Here is a 16,631-nt window from a genome sequence, read left to right as displayed (position 1 = left end):
TCGGTCCCAGTGGTTCGCTACTGACTCATGTTCGATTCGCATTAATAGACCCGAGCAGATTACATTTGGAATATTTGGACTGAACCAAAGATTTTACTGGTGGTCTATACTAGCCAAGGCTATATTAAGGTTCTGACTTAGATGAAAAAATAACTGCAAAATGACAAACAGAACGAACATAAGAAATCAACCAACCATTATTAATAAAAAAAAGTTATAAATAGCTATATGTAAGCACATATGGTTTTACTAGAATGTTTGAGAATATTCCACGCTGGAATGCCAGCTGCAGTGATTACGTACTAACGCTGTTACGTTTTGACGTAAGTGAATCACTGAATCATTTTAACTGGTTCTTTAAACGAATTGTTCTAAAGAATCGATTCGCGAAAATGTCACGCACTATTGTTTATGACCCCACCTATCGGGTATTCATGGAAAAAACAGGTAGGCTATTATTGTTTAGTTATCGCTTGTTTATCCTATGGTTCTTATCTGCCCTCATAGATAACACGTTTTTTTTTAAAAAGGTCTTTTTTTATTAAACCCTGTTTTGAAACAAACCCTTTAGTATCTCAGGTAAATCCGAAATATAACTAGTTGACACATGATACAGGAAAATGTCTAGGTTGTATACATGCTTAATCACAATGTTATAGTACAACGTAACGTAATAAACTAAATTTTCAAAGTTCGGAGTTTGTTACTAAAGCACAAGCTCACTGCGCACTTCCGCGGCTCGATAACACGCCTTGGTGGGAAAGAAACGGGTGGCGTCGGGTCTTCAGTTGTCGATATGACGGGTCTGCCTCACCGCGCGCTGTTTTCTCCGGTGGATTGTACAGTCGAACCACACGTGAGGGTACTTAATGGCACAGCTGATGCCCGCAGGGATTAAAGGGAGGCAACCAAACTATATGAGCCAGATACAGTTAGCCTATAATGTCAACACATGATCTGAAGTTGCAGCACTCAAGTTGTCAAAGCGGAGTGAAAGCCAGCGTGACTTGCTTTTTCCCAGATCAGGATGTATTGTACACAGGCTACACACAAACTGACAAATCACGGTAGGCTACAAAGTTTCTAAGTTCTTGGAATTTTTACTTCGTTTTTCTTGCTCATCTTCTCTCACACAAACACTACTTTTCCTACTTTTCTCTTTCTTAATTGTTTCAGATGATTTTAAACACACCTCCAAAATATCTGGTGTCACTAACTATTAATCTTTTGCTGAATGTCATCTCAAAATGTCTCACCATGTTTATGGTATACTTTAGCTCTTATGCAATTTGTTACACCCACATTGTCTCATAATTTTTTAATAATAATAATTTAAAAAAATTAAAATGTTCAACATTATTAGGAGAAATACAAGAAAGTGTTTTCTGCCTACTTGGAAAGTACTCTAATCTTTTTCTTTGTACATGTAGAGGCAGGACAAAACAATTGAACTTTCGCTGTCACTGTCATCTGTCGATATACTTAGAAAACATCTATGGGTGTTCCTGTGAATAATTTTTATGCAGGGAGTGAACCTTCGCTGCAGACACGTGGTGTCTGTTGAGAAAAAAAACAGTCTCCAGTTCTCTGTAGACTGTATTGTTGCAGTGTTGTAATGCCGAAGCTTGATTAGTTTTCAGAATTGAACAAGAGAAGTTACATCCTGGACTCCTGGCTCAACACATCCACAACAAGAAAGATTTAGAAACTAGAACTACTGCATCTTCATCCTCGTTGCAGTTAACAGGCCAGCTGAAAAGCAGCAGAGGTGAGTTTGTGTGACCGGATTATCAGATACATTTGTTGTCAGACACAAATTTGGGACATAACAGCTCATTATAAATTTATAAAATTCTGATTTAAAGTTATGATAATTTTAATGACATTCATGTAATGTCATATGAAGCATGCATATATTCTGTATATACACACTGTGCAAAAGTCTTAGGCTATTAGTATTTTCACCAACAAAAAATGGTTTTAAGCCAGTTATTTTATATCTTTTGCTGTAGTGTGTCAGTAGGAAATGTCAGTTTACATATTCAAACAATGCCAAATAAAATCTTCTGGATTTAGTCTGTCTCAGTTTTTTCTATTTTTTTATGTCATTCCAGACAGACTGGATGATGGTGAGATCAGGTCTCTGTGTAGAGCACTAGATGTTGTCAGACTCGTACATACAAAAATCTCAGTGAAGTATTTCAATTAATGGCAAATGTAAACTGATATTCTCTACTGTACTGTTACACTACAGCAAAATAAATAACTGGCATAAAAACCTTTTATATATATATATATAATCATGCTGTTCCTTGTAACACTTCTCCACTAATTAGATTTGCAGATCAGGCAAATAATACTTCTTAGATCTAAGGAAGACTCCAGTAGGACATCTGAGGAACAAAGGAAATCTGCCAGATTCACTTCCACCATCTCTATCAGTCTTCCCAACAGAAGAAACAAAAAAGACACGGCAGTGGAAAAAACACTGCAAGCTACAACTAACCCGTGAGTTTTATTTATTTATTTATTTATTCATTTATTGGTTTTGGTCTTTTTTTACATTTTCACACTGCTGTTGGGGGTCTTCATGCTTTAAAAGGAGTTTAGTGTTCACTTTTTGTTTTTAAACAAAATTGTATAGGATTTTAATCAGCCATTTATCAGTTATCATTTGTGACATTAAAATAATTATCAGCTTATGACATATACCAGAATTCTAATATTATTGCATATCTAGTTTAAAATCCAATTTTATAGTTAAACAGTGAATCAACTGCTATAATTCATAAGTTCAGTGAATGATAAACTTCGTAGGATTCACTCCAAAACTGTTAGTCTTCTTATTAGTAAATGTTTTATAAACATTTGATTCCACTTAATTCACACTGCATATAATATCTTGTGTTTTTTAAATTATGTCATAGCACTGTGTGTTTTGTGTCATTTGCACAGTCCTAGCCAGAACAGCAGCGCTATTTTGACCCATGAATGGCAGTAATAGTTCTTATATAGCAATAAGTCATGATTTATTTATGGTGAATGATAGTGTGAAAGTGTATTGGCAAAGATTTGCTGTTCGGCTGTACCGTATCTAGGTGTGTTCATGCTTTCAAACACTGCTTACACCTTTATAAAGTGTTTACAACTTGTACTTGGAAACAGTAAATAGACATTTATTGTGCAGTATTACAGTATCTTGTTTAAAAGGTATGACATCACTGCCTCTCGTTTTTCAAAGCAGACATTAAAGGATTAGTTCACTTCCAGGATAAAAAATTCCTGATAATTTAAAGCTGTATTGAAACTGCAATTCAGCCCATTGGCCACCACTGAAGTCCATTATACAGGTATGAAAAATCCTGGAATGTTTTCCTCAAAAACATTAAATTCTTTACGACTGAAGAAAGAAAGACATATGAACATCTTTGATGACATGGTGGTGAGTAAATGATCAGGATTTTATTTATTTTTAAATCTGGAAGTGAACAGATTTTTTAAACGGGGTTATTTTTCTGTGCGTTTAAGTGGTATATGCATCTGTATGCATTAATGTGTGTGAGGTTAACCAATGACTCCTCCCTTCATGTCAGGCCAATGAATTGTTTACTCCTGGAATATTTAAACTGAGAGAAAGGATGGAATGTCATTGATCTTGTTTTCCTGCGTTGTCTTGCTGAATATATGAAAGATGTACTAGAAAAGTATTTAGGGAGTAAGAATAGTGTGTGAAACATTGAATTAGACAATATATTTGTTTTCATCATAGTTGCCTTTGTTTATCTACCTGAGGGAACTTATTATTTTAATATACATTTTAAATGTTTGCTCATTCAAAAAAAAATCATATGCTAATTAAAAATTATTTTCTCAATTTGACAGTTACAGCGCACATGAAACCGTAAAAAACACAGCTAATCAAAACCACACAGAGGTAAGTTATCACTCTAAGACAGTCAAGAGAAGGAGATTTATCTTTTTAGTAAGAGAACGTCTGATGTAAAGATAAAATCTATGTCTTACTAAGTTACTAATCAAACATATCTTGCTTAAATATATTGAAATATCTTTATTGTACTACCATTTGAATACATTCTGGTCATTTTAATGAAATTTTCCCAAGCTACTCAACTTTAGTAATCTAAAATGTACAAATGCTACTAGTGCCTGTGCTTTGTACTGTTTTTGGCACTTATCCAAAGCTTTGTTGTTTGTTCTGACAGCTAAAGGACATTCTTTCACCAACTGAGCAATGTGGTGAATCAACTGGTGAATTATTTAAGAATGGGGATGGACCAAAAGTAAGCTTTCATGAAGATGGTTTTACCACTCTGCATCAACATGGACAGAACACACCAAAACAGGGTCAAAATACAGGAATACAACACAACATAGGCCTTCATGAACAAACGCAAATTGTCCACAACAGCTCACAAAGACATTCTACTCAACCTGTATTTGAGGTTCAAACCGAATTCAACAAGGAATCTGGAGCCAGCGACTGTAGAAAGAATGCTGTTACATCTTCACAGTACCACAGTAATCTGACCTCCTTTGAAGTGGACAATGGTCTAAAAGCAAGCACTGATTCCCAGTTTTTTGCACACCATTCAGAAGTAGTAAACCAGGTCTTGCCATTAGACTCTTTTCCTGCTCTTCATTCTGAAAGTACCCCTGAGCCAGAACCTGGTCTTATCAATCCTACATCAGTTATGTTGACATCAGCCCTGGCCTCAGTTCTTGCTCCGCCTTGGAGTGGCCGTCTTCGAAGACCCAAGCAAGGCGGCAGCGAAGTACAGCATGAACCCCAAGACTGTGGACAGAATGTCAACCCATCTACCTTATTTCGCCAGGATCAGCAGCAACAACCGTTTCTTCCTTACCAGCGGCAACCATCTGAACACATGTTCAATGACAATGACATGCAGTTGACTGCAGGAACCAGCTATAACTCTCCTGACTGGCAAAAAGAGAACAATTCCCCAAACATCACAGCCACAATACAGCAAAAGAGGCCCATTATTAAATCCTCCTCTGTGGGCATGATGTACAATAATACAGATTTGCATCCTTTTCCAACACATCTGGACACTCATCAGGTACCAAATTTGGCTCATTCAGGGTACAGAATATCAAAAACTGGAGATGAAAATGAGCCTTTCAAATCATTGAGTTCTAAGCCAACAACAAGCAGCCTACTTCTTTCCTTGAGGAGGTCAAATATGAGAAGCACCAGCGCTGAACCCACACAATCACAGACTCCAGTGACTAGGTCTGTCAGGTACCTTACATTGCCTAGCAGAGTTGTTTTGAAAACTCCATCATTTGCCCATTATGTTACTGCTGATGACCAAACCCCCGAATACCCAGACACTCCTGCAAGAACAGAGGAAATACCAGTCAGTCAGTTCCCTTTCTCACATAGAATTAAGAGTAGAGTGCCATTAAGGAAATCACTGTTTCTAAACAAACCAGAGACAGAAATTTCAAAGAGACTAGAAGCTTCTGTTGCAAGAGAAGAGGAAGAATGTTTCCCAATCTCCACAACAAAAACCAGCCAACTTGGGGTTCTCAGAGCCCAACAGAGCTCTTATTCAGAGTTTTTGAGGAAATATTCCAGTACAGAGGACATAAATCCAGTGGAACAAAATGTTGCCAACAACACCAACCTGCAAAACTCCAGTATGACCAGACAAAAAGTAACTCCAGATACCACATTTTCTCCCAAAGTTTTATCAAATTTTAATATTCAACAATCTGGCTTTAATGTTCAAAAATTAAAATCACAAAGTACACACAATATAATAGCCGGTAGTTCATCAGGCACAAGCACCTTCACAGACAGGCTTAACTACTCACCCAGGGAAGACACTTCTGTAGATGGAACAAGTCCCACAAATGTTTGGCAGATATATATGGACTCTAAGAAATATTCTCAGTCAAGTCAAAGCACTGTGGATCTTTCGAGCCCTCTTTCTCCAAGCAGACCTCTCAGAAGTGTAAGAGTACCAAGCATTTATTCATACCTACGGGAGTCCAGCCCGGCTATGTCCACCCCTTCCCCTTCTACCCCTTCTTTCCACATACAGAGAGGTGAAACCTCGCCTTCTAAGCAAGATGGAGGTGTAAAACTGCAGGGTGACCGGAAAACAGTTCCCTCAAGATTTTCATTTGACTTCAACCCATCTGTGCCACAGGTACAAGCATTACAAAGAAAATCTTATGGCTCCAGCTCTCATATAGCACCAGCTAAATCTCTGCCTCCTGATTTTGGACGAAGATCAGCACCTCGTCTCAGCACTTCTCAATATTCTAGCCTCATCACCTCACGACCTACACTCAACAACACTTTACAAGAACTATCCTCTCCACCTGTGTCCAAAACTCAAACCCGATCTACATCTTATGATATTGTAACCACGTCTGCAAACTTCATTAAAGTTGATCCAATCTCTTCACTGTCCACATACACAAGTATAATAAGAAGACCAAAGGAACAGTTGGCTTCTGCTAACAGAAAACAGAGGACAGCAGTTCAAGATTATGCAAGCGCCCTAGATAATCACAAACCTGCCCAGCCATGCCTCTTACAAGCTGCACCAGATGCAAGTTTTGTCATGGAAAGCCAAAGCTCAAATATAAGCACACACCCAAGGCAGCTCAACACAGGCTCTAACAACTTGTATCATCAAGAGCATGATTGCTTGATGGAACTTCAGCTTGATAAGGGTAATGCTTACCCCAAGCACAGGCTAAGTGAGAAAGAGAAGTATTTAATACCCGATAAGCTCACAGTAGAAAATGAGACTCCACTGACAGCTGAGAAAGAGATTCCCGCTGTGCGTATGCATGAGAGATTGCAGGAAATGCAAAGTTCCAATTCAAAAAAAGGCCTCCTTAGTTCACGAGTTAAGAAAAACAAAGAAGCTGCCTTCTCTTCAGCTTCTTTGCCAGACAAAGAGGTTGTTAGTCCCCAGTATTTAAAAACCAAAAGACATTCACCAGTGTTTAAAACAAGCAGCAGGATTGACCAGATGTTAAATCGCTTGAAACTGACATTTGGTGTCAGACCTTCAGACAGCTCACTTGATGCACTTCCGAAAAAGGACAAGAGTCCCACTCAGCAACCCTCAGATACTGAGATTTTTGAAAGTCCCAAGAGAGAGAAAACATGTTCTGAGAGCCACCCAGAACCTTCTAACTACTCTTTAACAACTGATAATACCTCTTTAAATTCTTTGTCACTACTAACATTTAAAAAATCTGAGCATACTTTAAATATGGATTGGCAATATAGAACTACAACTGAACAAAAGGGTTCTGGGTGCACATGGGAGGCCCCCAGCTCATCTTTGACCACTGATAAAGCCTATTTTGCATCTTTGTCGCCACTTACATTAAAGAAATCTGAAAATTCTTTAAATATGGACTGGCAAAACAGATCTACAACTGAACAAAAAGGTTCTGGGTGCACATGGGTGGCCCCCTACTCATCTTTGACCACTGATAAAGCACCTTTTGCTTCTCTTGAGTCCTTGTCACTGTTAACATTAAAGAAATCATCTGAGAATAAATCAAATATTCATCAACAAAAGAGGCATAGCGATGAAAATGGAAACCGCTCTTATGGTAGGAGCTTTAGTCCACATAGGCTAAAGGACCAAAGTATGAATCGTTCTGCCACCTTGCCACATTACAGAAGATCATCTGTCGGTCCCCCATCACCTTTTTATTTGTTTGGTTTTGATTCAGAAGACATTCAGAAAGACAATGTGTTTTATAGTCCAGTCTGCAAAAAAACAAATTCACTGTGTGAGTCTGATGACTTCTCTTATCTGAACTCCACCAAGAGTCCTGTGCAGCAAAACCTTGTGAGGTCTCACTTGTCCTCATCACATGCTGATTTAAAGTATGGTCTACACAATGGACGATCTTTTTCAGTAAGCAGTGTGGTTTCAAGCCGCCCATCAGGTCCTGGACGAATCTCAACAAGCAGCATCAGCGACCTCTCAAGTTTGAGTTCTCAAGTTGACTCTCCAATGAGTAGTAGCCATTCTCCAATCTGTGATGCCAAATCTATCACTGGTAAACAGTCTGAACCTGGATATACAGATGATCTTGATCTTGATCATTATGATGCAGACCCAACCCCACCTCCATCACCAACTATGTCCTCTTCACCTCGTCGGATATCCCAGGCACCTTCTGTGTCTTCCCCCATGTGGACAACTCCAGAAAATCTGTCTCCTCCTCGTGGTATCCTGTCATCAAGGAGCTACACAACCAGCTTGACTGTTTTTGAGGAGTCTGATTCTGACACTACAACCGATGATGAATACTATATTGACAGTTGTGATGATGCAGTAGAAACAGAACTTTAGAAGAGAGAATTATGTGGTTACATGTACTGAGCATTTTAAAATGGGGGGCTTCTACGCTTATGGTCTTCTAACACAAAGCTGCAGCAACATTAGGCCTCTCTCAAGCCAATCTAAATGGTATAAACAACTAGAAATCCAGATTGGATATGAATAGAAGGAATTATAATTATATCAGAACTATAAGGTCATGTTAATTTCATATTTCTTGTTAAAAAATTCAATATATTGGGCTTTTTGAATATTTTAGTGTTTGAGGATAACCGTTTTTGATTTCATTATGAATTCATATACAATGCAATATACTGTTTCATTAGGTTTTTTAGATATATTTTTTGGATCTTGAGGCTTTGAAATGTTGAATTCTCACATCATTTCTTTATTTATTTCATTCACTGTGTCATTTGAAAGCACAGCATGTTAGTTACAATACATTATTTTCCTGACATATATTATAGTCAGTAGCTGTTAACTAAGAAACTGAAACCCAACTGTTTAACAGAGGTGTTTAAATTTTTTTCAGCTCATACCACTCCTTTAACAGTCAGAACAACAAAGAATAGAAAAATGTAAGTGCCCCAGTAACACTGAAGATTCCACATTAATTATGGATAAGACTGAAAAGAAGATGTTACAGAAGTCTGCTATCCATTTAATAGTATTGTTAAAAGTATGAAAGTGAAAACTGGCATCCGCAACTTGTCAATTTGAGATTCAAACATGGCCTCTCACAATCTATGCAAAAGACATACCACTAGATGAACTAAGCATTCTTAAATAAGAACTCACAGTTGATTTTATTTGCTGTATAATTTAATTGTGCTGTTTGTGTGCGGCTTTCTGTGTAATTTTAATTGATCTTTTATTATAATTTATCATGCGGGGCAGGGGTTGGGGTATAATTTCTCCTAGGGACCTCCATAAGATGCAGCACTGATAACAACACAGTACCAAATGCTGTATAACATAGGTCTACATATGTAAGGTCCTTTTTGTAAGGGATTTCTTGAATGTCTTCATTAAATTGGTTATATTTATTAACATTTAATATATGGACTACACAGTATTTTTCTTAAGGCATAAGTAGAATAATATTTATCTCTTATACATTTTTTTAATAAAGTATCTGTAAATGACTAACTTTGCACATGACTTAAGTTAATCTGCTTTGCTAAATTTTTAATGGAAAGTACACTGTAGACTTAGTAAACTGTATAAATCTAATAACACAGAAATTCCTTAATTACAGCTCATTAAAACAGGCCGATGCTGTTGCGTGTCATGTCACAACCTGCCATAATTTTACAATGAACAGTTATGCCTCTGAGTGATGCAACTAATTTGGCCCTCTTATACAACTGATGTTTCAGTAATGGTTGGCAGGTTTGCCGAACAAGGAGCCTGTTCTGTTAAAAAATAAAATAAAGATGACTGCCTTCTTTGGACTTCTTGAGTATGCTGTATTATTTTTTACAATTTAAGTTAAGTGTCACAATAATCCCTCACTTTTTTTTTCTTTCGTAATAGTGTATCCTGCTGAAAGGGCCACTGAACGAATCTTTTTAAAATAATCTCCTACACCATATGTAGCCTAGTTCTCCATTAAAAAAATAGTAATCTTTTAGATAGAAATCTTGTATATTTCTAGCTTTATAGCATTGAGTTGGATGAGTCGGTTTTCACGTTAATCCAAAAGTCATAGCCTACTGTCTATTCTAAGCTTTATTTTCCTGTTTTTAACTCCATTAATATTGTTTACACTTTGGTTGCAGTTTAAGCACCCTCTACGTTTTTTACTTCAACTTGTCGATGTCATTGTAAAAATCCATTCACGATTTTGTTTACTTTTCGATATTCACTGGATGGGTTTGATTTGAAATTTATAAGGATAAAACCATAGACTGTATAAAAACATAAAACACATTGCCTATTTACGCACTTTATATTATACATTTTAATTCAGGTGTTTTTAAGAATATCGGCTATTCTGTTTCTTGAGAATGAAGAGGACTCGGGATCAAGTAAGTAACATTTTGTGGTCTCATCAGAAGTGGTTTATTAAAAGCACCTATCTTAATTTTGAACTGAGTATGGTAGTTAAATGTAGCCTAATCCAATAAAATAGCCATAATTCTAACTAAATAAATCCATACCTAGCCATGGCAAAGGCTTAATCAGGGTGCAGAGCTTCGGCCTCAGTTAAACAGAATTGTTCCTTCTCTGCTATGAAATGTAAATCCATGTTAATTTTTAACAGAATAAACCTCTCTTTCTCTTTCTATTTATCCTATAAGCAGCATGTGCTAGCATGAACAAGAAATTGATTGAACACACATACTCTTTTGACAGGTATGAAATACAGCAAAACATGCAGGCTCATTTCTAAACGAGTGAAGCAATAGAAAACAGAAGAAAAAAAAGCTGCCAATCAATTTTTTTTTATTATTATTTTTTTTCACCCTTTACATGTCTCCCAACCGCTCCAACTGGGGAATCTACATCAGAGACTAATGTCATACTTGTCCCAGAGCTGGAAAGAGTTGTCAGCAGAGCAGCCAGGATCATCCCGCAAACTTTAATGTTACTTTTTCTCCAGGTTTGTTAATTGAATGCACCAGTTTTAAAAAGTAATGCATGTGTAGGATACTGCTGTTTTCAAGCACCTTAAGAAACTAGAGCTTCCATAATCAAGGTGATCCACGTCTCCTTCTTATTAACCCTGCAGAGGTAAGTTTGTTACAATGCATGTGTGAAGCTTAATTGAGATATTTTTACTGTTCCTGTGCCTCTTCCTTTTTTTTTTTTGCACCTTTTTTCTGTGTTTTGTACACTGTAAAACATTTCACATTGGTTAAACTTATAAACGAAAGTTCACCTGCTGCCTTAAAAATGTGAGTTAACTCAACTTACAGATACTCTTTGTTTCAACTCAAGAAGTTACGTTTTACAATTTATTAAACTAATGGTCATTTGTTGTTTCAACTTGATGCTCTGAGTTAAAACAACTTACTATGTTAAATTATCAGTTCAAGAAAACTCAAATCAGCTCATAATAAATAGACTTGTAACTGGTCTGCTCCAAAAAATAATTCAAGTAATGTTGTACAAGCTTTAACATTGGTTTGAGAATACAAATTCTTGTAGGAAAACAGATTTAAAAAAAGCCATTTAAGAAAAACATCCATTTCATCAAAACTTCAAGTTTCTAATAATATACAGAACTAGGCTAATATTCTGGATTCTGCTTCAGGGGCACTTATCCAATTCAGACTGGGTGGGGTGAGGGCTGATGTTATTCATCTTTCAATGATTAGACAGACATTTGTACTCAAGAACATGCTGTTTCTGTGTTCTGCTCTATTTTATATTATTGGAAAGCTAATTATTAGTAAAAACACAAAAGTTTTAATAAATTTCCAGCCAACCTATCCTCCAAACATATACTTTATAATATACACTCGTGCACCCATAGTGGACATGTGTGCCTGCAGTCCTAAAGATTACACGCAGCTAAAGAAACCTGCTCCAAGCCAGATTCATAATGATGAGCCGAATGATGAGCAGTGATCACTCTGGGTGGTACCAGCGGGTGGAGAACAATGGATGGTTGGTGTCTTGCAAGGTGACATATAGTCAGTAATAATACTTTCATTTTCATTTTACCTTTTGTATATCAATGCAGCTCAATAAATTAAACATTTCCAACCAAACGTTCAACAGCCATTACTCCACTCTCCATAAATTACATTTTAAACACACTTTTCTTTTTTTAATACACTTTCTACATTCTACTGCTTCATGTACAATATAAATTGTAACAGTAAATATGCAAATGTTGCGTGACTTAGCATTATGTGTCTATCATTGCTTTTATGATTAAAGATTTCTGTGTTTGAAGACCAAATGACTCAAGGTACAAACATTAAGAAGATAGAATTCCATTACTGCAAAATCCAACGGCGACAAGATGTTGCAAGAAAAAAGAAGATTCGTAAAATTGAATGGATGAGAAAAATGTAACATTTTAAAATTGTATTTAAAGTAACTGTATTAGGTGGTAAGATACGTTGTGCAGAGCTAATCATAGACTGCATAATGGTAAGCACAGATTTGGTACACAGATATACTGAGGATATACAGCTCTGCAAAAATCCACACAGAGAATGATGGATTCCCTTGAACAGATTGGACCAGATTCAGTTTCTGAGCAGGAAGTGGATGAACTGCTGGCATGGACCAAAGCTCTCAATTTTGATAAGTAATTGAGCTAATATGACATTAGATGTGATATACTGTACACGGCATCATCATTTTTACATCATGGTATTGGTAGTCATAAAATATCCCATTTAGAAATAAGGATATCGGCTTGTTTCTCAGGTATATCAATGAATGGAGGAATTTGGGTGCAGCCAAATGCTGCATAGTTAACAAAACTAAGACTCGTGGCTGTTCCCTAGTGTAGCTTTATGTATAAAATAACACTTTTATTATATTGTAGCTCCCTCTACTGGTAAAAATGGGCGTCCACACTTCTACTTTTCTAGGTATAGATAAACTGTCGGAAAGCGACCAAAAGGACTTTGCTTGTGTCTCTGTGCGTGGTATTTGGGAGATTCCTCATTTCAGTCAGGATCCAGTGGTCCAGTACAGTAGTGAGCCAACATCTGGATCACATCTGGGACTGGAATCTGTCATACAGCTCTAGTAATATTTTGCACAATGTGAATTGCTTTATTAATTTGAATAAATAAATAAAAAGGGCTTGTGTTTTGACTGGTTTTGCTGTTCAAATGTGTGTGTAAAAACATTATTAAAACATAATATTATTTCAGCTGGTCGGCTGCTGTCATAGAAATTGAATAGCGAATAACCCGGTGTTGTGTAATATTCGGTTCCCGTGAAAAACTGTTCCCGTGGGTGGAGTTAATATGAATATTCATGAGCTCCCTTATTGTGGGCGTGTCCTTGAAACAACGTGCAAACGAATGGAACTGAAAATATCAGTGCACGCTCGTCAAATCTCTATTTGATTTAATGGATTATTTTGAACAGGTAACGAAGTGTCAATGTTAAGTGTCAATTATCATTAACCGCAACAGTGCCAAAACAATTGATAGTTTGTGTAATATGATAAATTGTCTTTCATGTTTTGCTTGATTGATTAAAGGCACACAGAAAAACAATCTATAAGCTAATTTAACCTATCTTACCTAATATAGTTTTTACTGTTTGGTGTATTTCGCTTTTTATATATTTCATTTGTGGGGCTTTATTTTTAATAGTTTGCTTTGATTAGACTATAGTTGTAATGAGTATAATAATGAATATCATAAGCATACATTGTGTCTGTTCTTTGACCATAGCACTGAAAAACAACCTCATCATGTCATGTTTAAGAATAGTGATCCATTGTGTAAATAATGTTTAACATTTGAACATCTTATTCAAAATTGTTTTTCACATTTTACAACTACATACAATGAAACACAAATGTTTCTTTGTCAGCCAAACTCTGTTATCCTGTCGCTTAACAAAATTAATATCGTCTGAGATTCATTAAAGTTAATATTTCAATAATTTAACAACACTCTTTAATGTTGACAGTTCTCTGATTTGTATTAATAGTAGCATGGCATGCAGGTTAACAAATAACATGTTATCTTTAAGTATTTACTGTTTAAAATTATACTCAAAAAATGTTTCTCTGACAAGTACAGAAGTAATTGCTTTATGAATATAACTCAAATTTAAAAGACAAGGAAAATTGTGTGAAAGGAAGCATGGAATGAAGCAATGCAAAATTAGGTGAGTGTCTGAGATATTTATTGTCTCTCGATGAGAACAGCCTCCATGCATGTATGTCCAGTTCATACAATGATCAGCTACTGTACCAGTGACTTCAGCTCTCTCATCCAGTCTGAAACAGACAGTGACTTTACATGATGATCAAAATATGTGGAAACATCACAAAAGCAAATCAAAGCCATATTATAACATTGGTGATGATGAGACACATGATTTCTTATCCAAACGTAAACTATATCCAAGAATACTGCATCAGAACACTACTTTAAGGTTTATGCACCATTTTATATAACCAATTACAAATGAGATTGATTACAATATTAACATTTTCACTGCAAGAAAATTGTTTTCAGTAGCCTATGTATGTGACTTATTTAGGTAACAGAAACACTGGCTACATACAAACTAAACTTTTTATAAATGACAGGATAGCTAGCCTATAGCTATATTTATTAGGCGGCATATATATTTGTTTCAAGCATTGTCGTGAATACACTGCAGTAATAGTCACTAGTAGCCTAACTTAGCTAATCATACTATTCAAACAGCAATAAATGCCCCACAAATGAAATGTATAAAAAGCTAAACACATAAAAAATATGATTAAGAAACTATATCCCAAGGTTAGCGTAGGTTATTCTCTTATTGTTTTTCTGTGTGCCTGCTATCAATCAAGCAAATCAGCTTACAGAATTAATATTACACAAACTGCATTGTTTTGACACTGTTACAAAACTTCAGTGCTTAACATAGACACTTCGTTACCTTTTCAAAATAATCCAAACAGCGATTTGAGGAGCGTGCACTGATTAGGGAACTAATGAATATTCATGTAACTCCACCCACGGGAACAGTTTTTCAAGGGAACCGAATATTACACAACACCGGTGGCGAGACAATATTCTGAATTACCGCGAGACTTGCGAAGGTGACGCGCAGCCAATCAGATTTCTCATTTTTGTCGGGGCGTGTTTTTCGCTTTTCGCAATCATGGCGAACTACAAAGGGGCTCCTTTGGCTACTCAGCCAAAAACATTAGATCCAGCCGAATACTTCAATCTCTCACCTGAATACCGACGGGCTGAGGAGAAGAGAGCGTCTCTGCGGGCACAGCTGAAGCGGCAGTATCTGCAGCAGCTGAACAATCCTCATCGGAAAGAGCTGATTGTAAGACGAACCGAGTATCACAATCTGCAAATATTAGCTTAGAGTAATAGTTACAATGAAGCTATATATATATAGCTTTTATTTCGTGTTGTGCTAGCTTATAACTGTAAAATGTTCTGATGATTTAACGTTAGTCCACATTAATTTTTCAGTGTTTTATATTGAATACACAGTGAGTGACCTTCACTGGTCGCTGGCTAGCAGTTAACGTTATTGTCTGCCAGCGAGCTTGTTTTGGTCCACATGTGTCTGTATGTAAAAATATGTAATTTGTTCAATCAGACTATATTTTTATTCAGAATGCATTCTCCTGGGTGTGTTGTTTGCCCCACTATTGTTTACAATCCTGACAACTGAACTATTGAAACTTCCAGAAGGTAACCTGACACATTTAAACAGTTTGATCAAGTCATCAACCTCCTTGTGTTTTATTCGTAGGAGGATCCTGCTCTTACACGGTGGACATATGCGCGCACCAATAACAACTACTTCAGACCAACTGCTAAAACTTCATTGATTGGTGGCTTGTTTGGAGTTCTTCCTCTTTTCGTCTTGTATGTTGTGTTTAAAACAGACAGGGTGAGTTGAAGCTGTATTAATTCACTTCATATTCAGTATTGATGAGGTCAAAGTTTTAACCCCGTTTTCCACATTTTTCCAGGACAAAAGGGAGGCCAAAATTAAGGCAGGGACCTATGAGCATCCCTATAAACTGTCAACCTAATTATTTTGGAATTCGATATATATTGTAACGCATAGTACTTGTAATTATATAATAAACAATACTTTGTTGAAACTTGCTTTATCACTGTTATTGATGAAGAAATAAGAAATCACACAGTATTTTTGTAATGTCATTTACCGTTTCTGCAGGTCTTAAAGGGATAGTTCACCCAAAAAGGAAATTTCTGTCAGTAATTACTCACCCACATGTTGTTTGCTTTTTTGTTTTCCAATACAAATATCTAAACATCCTTAAATCAAGATACATGAGATGCAACTCAAGATGCAAACAAGACGTCTTGTTTCCTGGAGGAATTATTAAAATTGTGATCTTATGGGGTATAAACTTGTTTTCCCTTTCATTTTTCAGACCACTGACAGATATTTATTCTTGTTTTAATCATAAACCTTTTGATCAGCTTTACAGAAAACAAAGACTTATGTCATTATTAAGAATCTGTAGACATCTGCACTACAAAACAAGACCAACATACTAAGGAAGAGCATTACTTTTTTGCACGGTACAGTAAAGGTTATTTTCATATATAAAAAGTA

At 36.3% G+C, this 16,631-nt stretch overlaps 2 protein-coding genes and 1 pseudogene across 2 annotated transcripts; all 3 read left to right on the top strand.

Annotated features, from left to right (window-relative positions):
• Nucleotides 1–3,351: 3,351 nt before the first annotated feature.
• Nucleotides 3,352–8,381, top strand: LOC132123924 (uncharacterized). Its single transcript, XM_059534606.1, has 4 exons — nucleotides 3,352–3,442; nucleotides 3,883–3,934; nucleotides 4,224–6,965; nucleotides 7,851–8,381. Exons 1-4 carry the CDS (start codon nucleotides 3,432–3,434, stop codon nucleotides 8,379–8,381), a joined length of 3,336 nt encoding a protein of 1,111 aa, XP_059390589.1. The 5' UTR covers nucleotides 3,352–3,431.
• Nucleotides 8,382–10,610: 2,229 nt separating this feature from the next.
• Nucleotides 10,611–12,843, top strand: LOC132123923 (protein MFI-like; annotated as a pseudogene).
• A 2,295-nt stretch (nucleotides 12,844–15,138) lies between these two features.
• Nucleotides 15,139–16,242, top strand: LOC132124029 (NADH dehydrogenase [ubiquinone] 1 beta subcomplex subunit 4-like). Its single transcript, XM_059534765.1, has 3 exons — nucleotides 15,139–15,353; nucleotides 15,792–15,932; nucleotides 16,015–16,242. The coding sequence occupies exons 1-3, from the start codon at nucleotides 15,177–15,179 to the stop codon at nucleotides 16,075–16,077; spliced, it is 381 nt and encodes a 126-aa protein (XP_059390748.1). The 5' UTR covers nucleotides 15,139–15,176; the 3' UTR covers nucleotides 16,078–16,242.
• Nucleotides 16,243–16,631: the final 389 nt, after the last annotated feature.

The sequence above is a fragment of the Carassius carassius genome, chromosome 42 (genome assembly GCF_963082965.1).
Source record: "Carassius carassius chromosome 42, fCarCar2.1, whole genome shotgun sequence".
Classification (NCBI taxonomy): domain Eukaryota; kingdom Metazoa; phylum Chordata; class Actinopteri; order Cypriniformes; family Cyprinidae; genus Carassius; species Carassius carassius.
The sequence above is the reverse complement of the archived record's forward strand: the minus strand, read 5'-3'. Positions and strand labels throughout refer to the sequence as shown.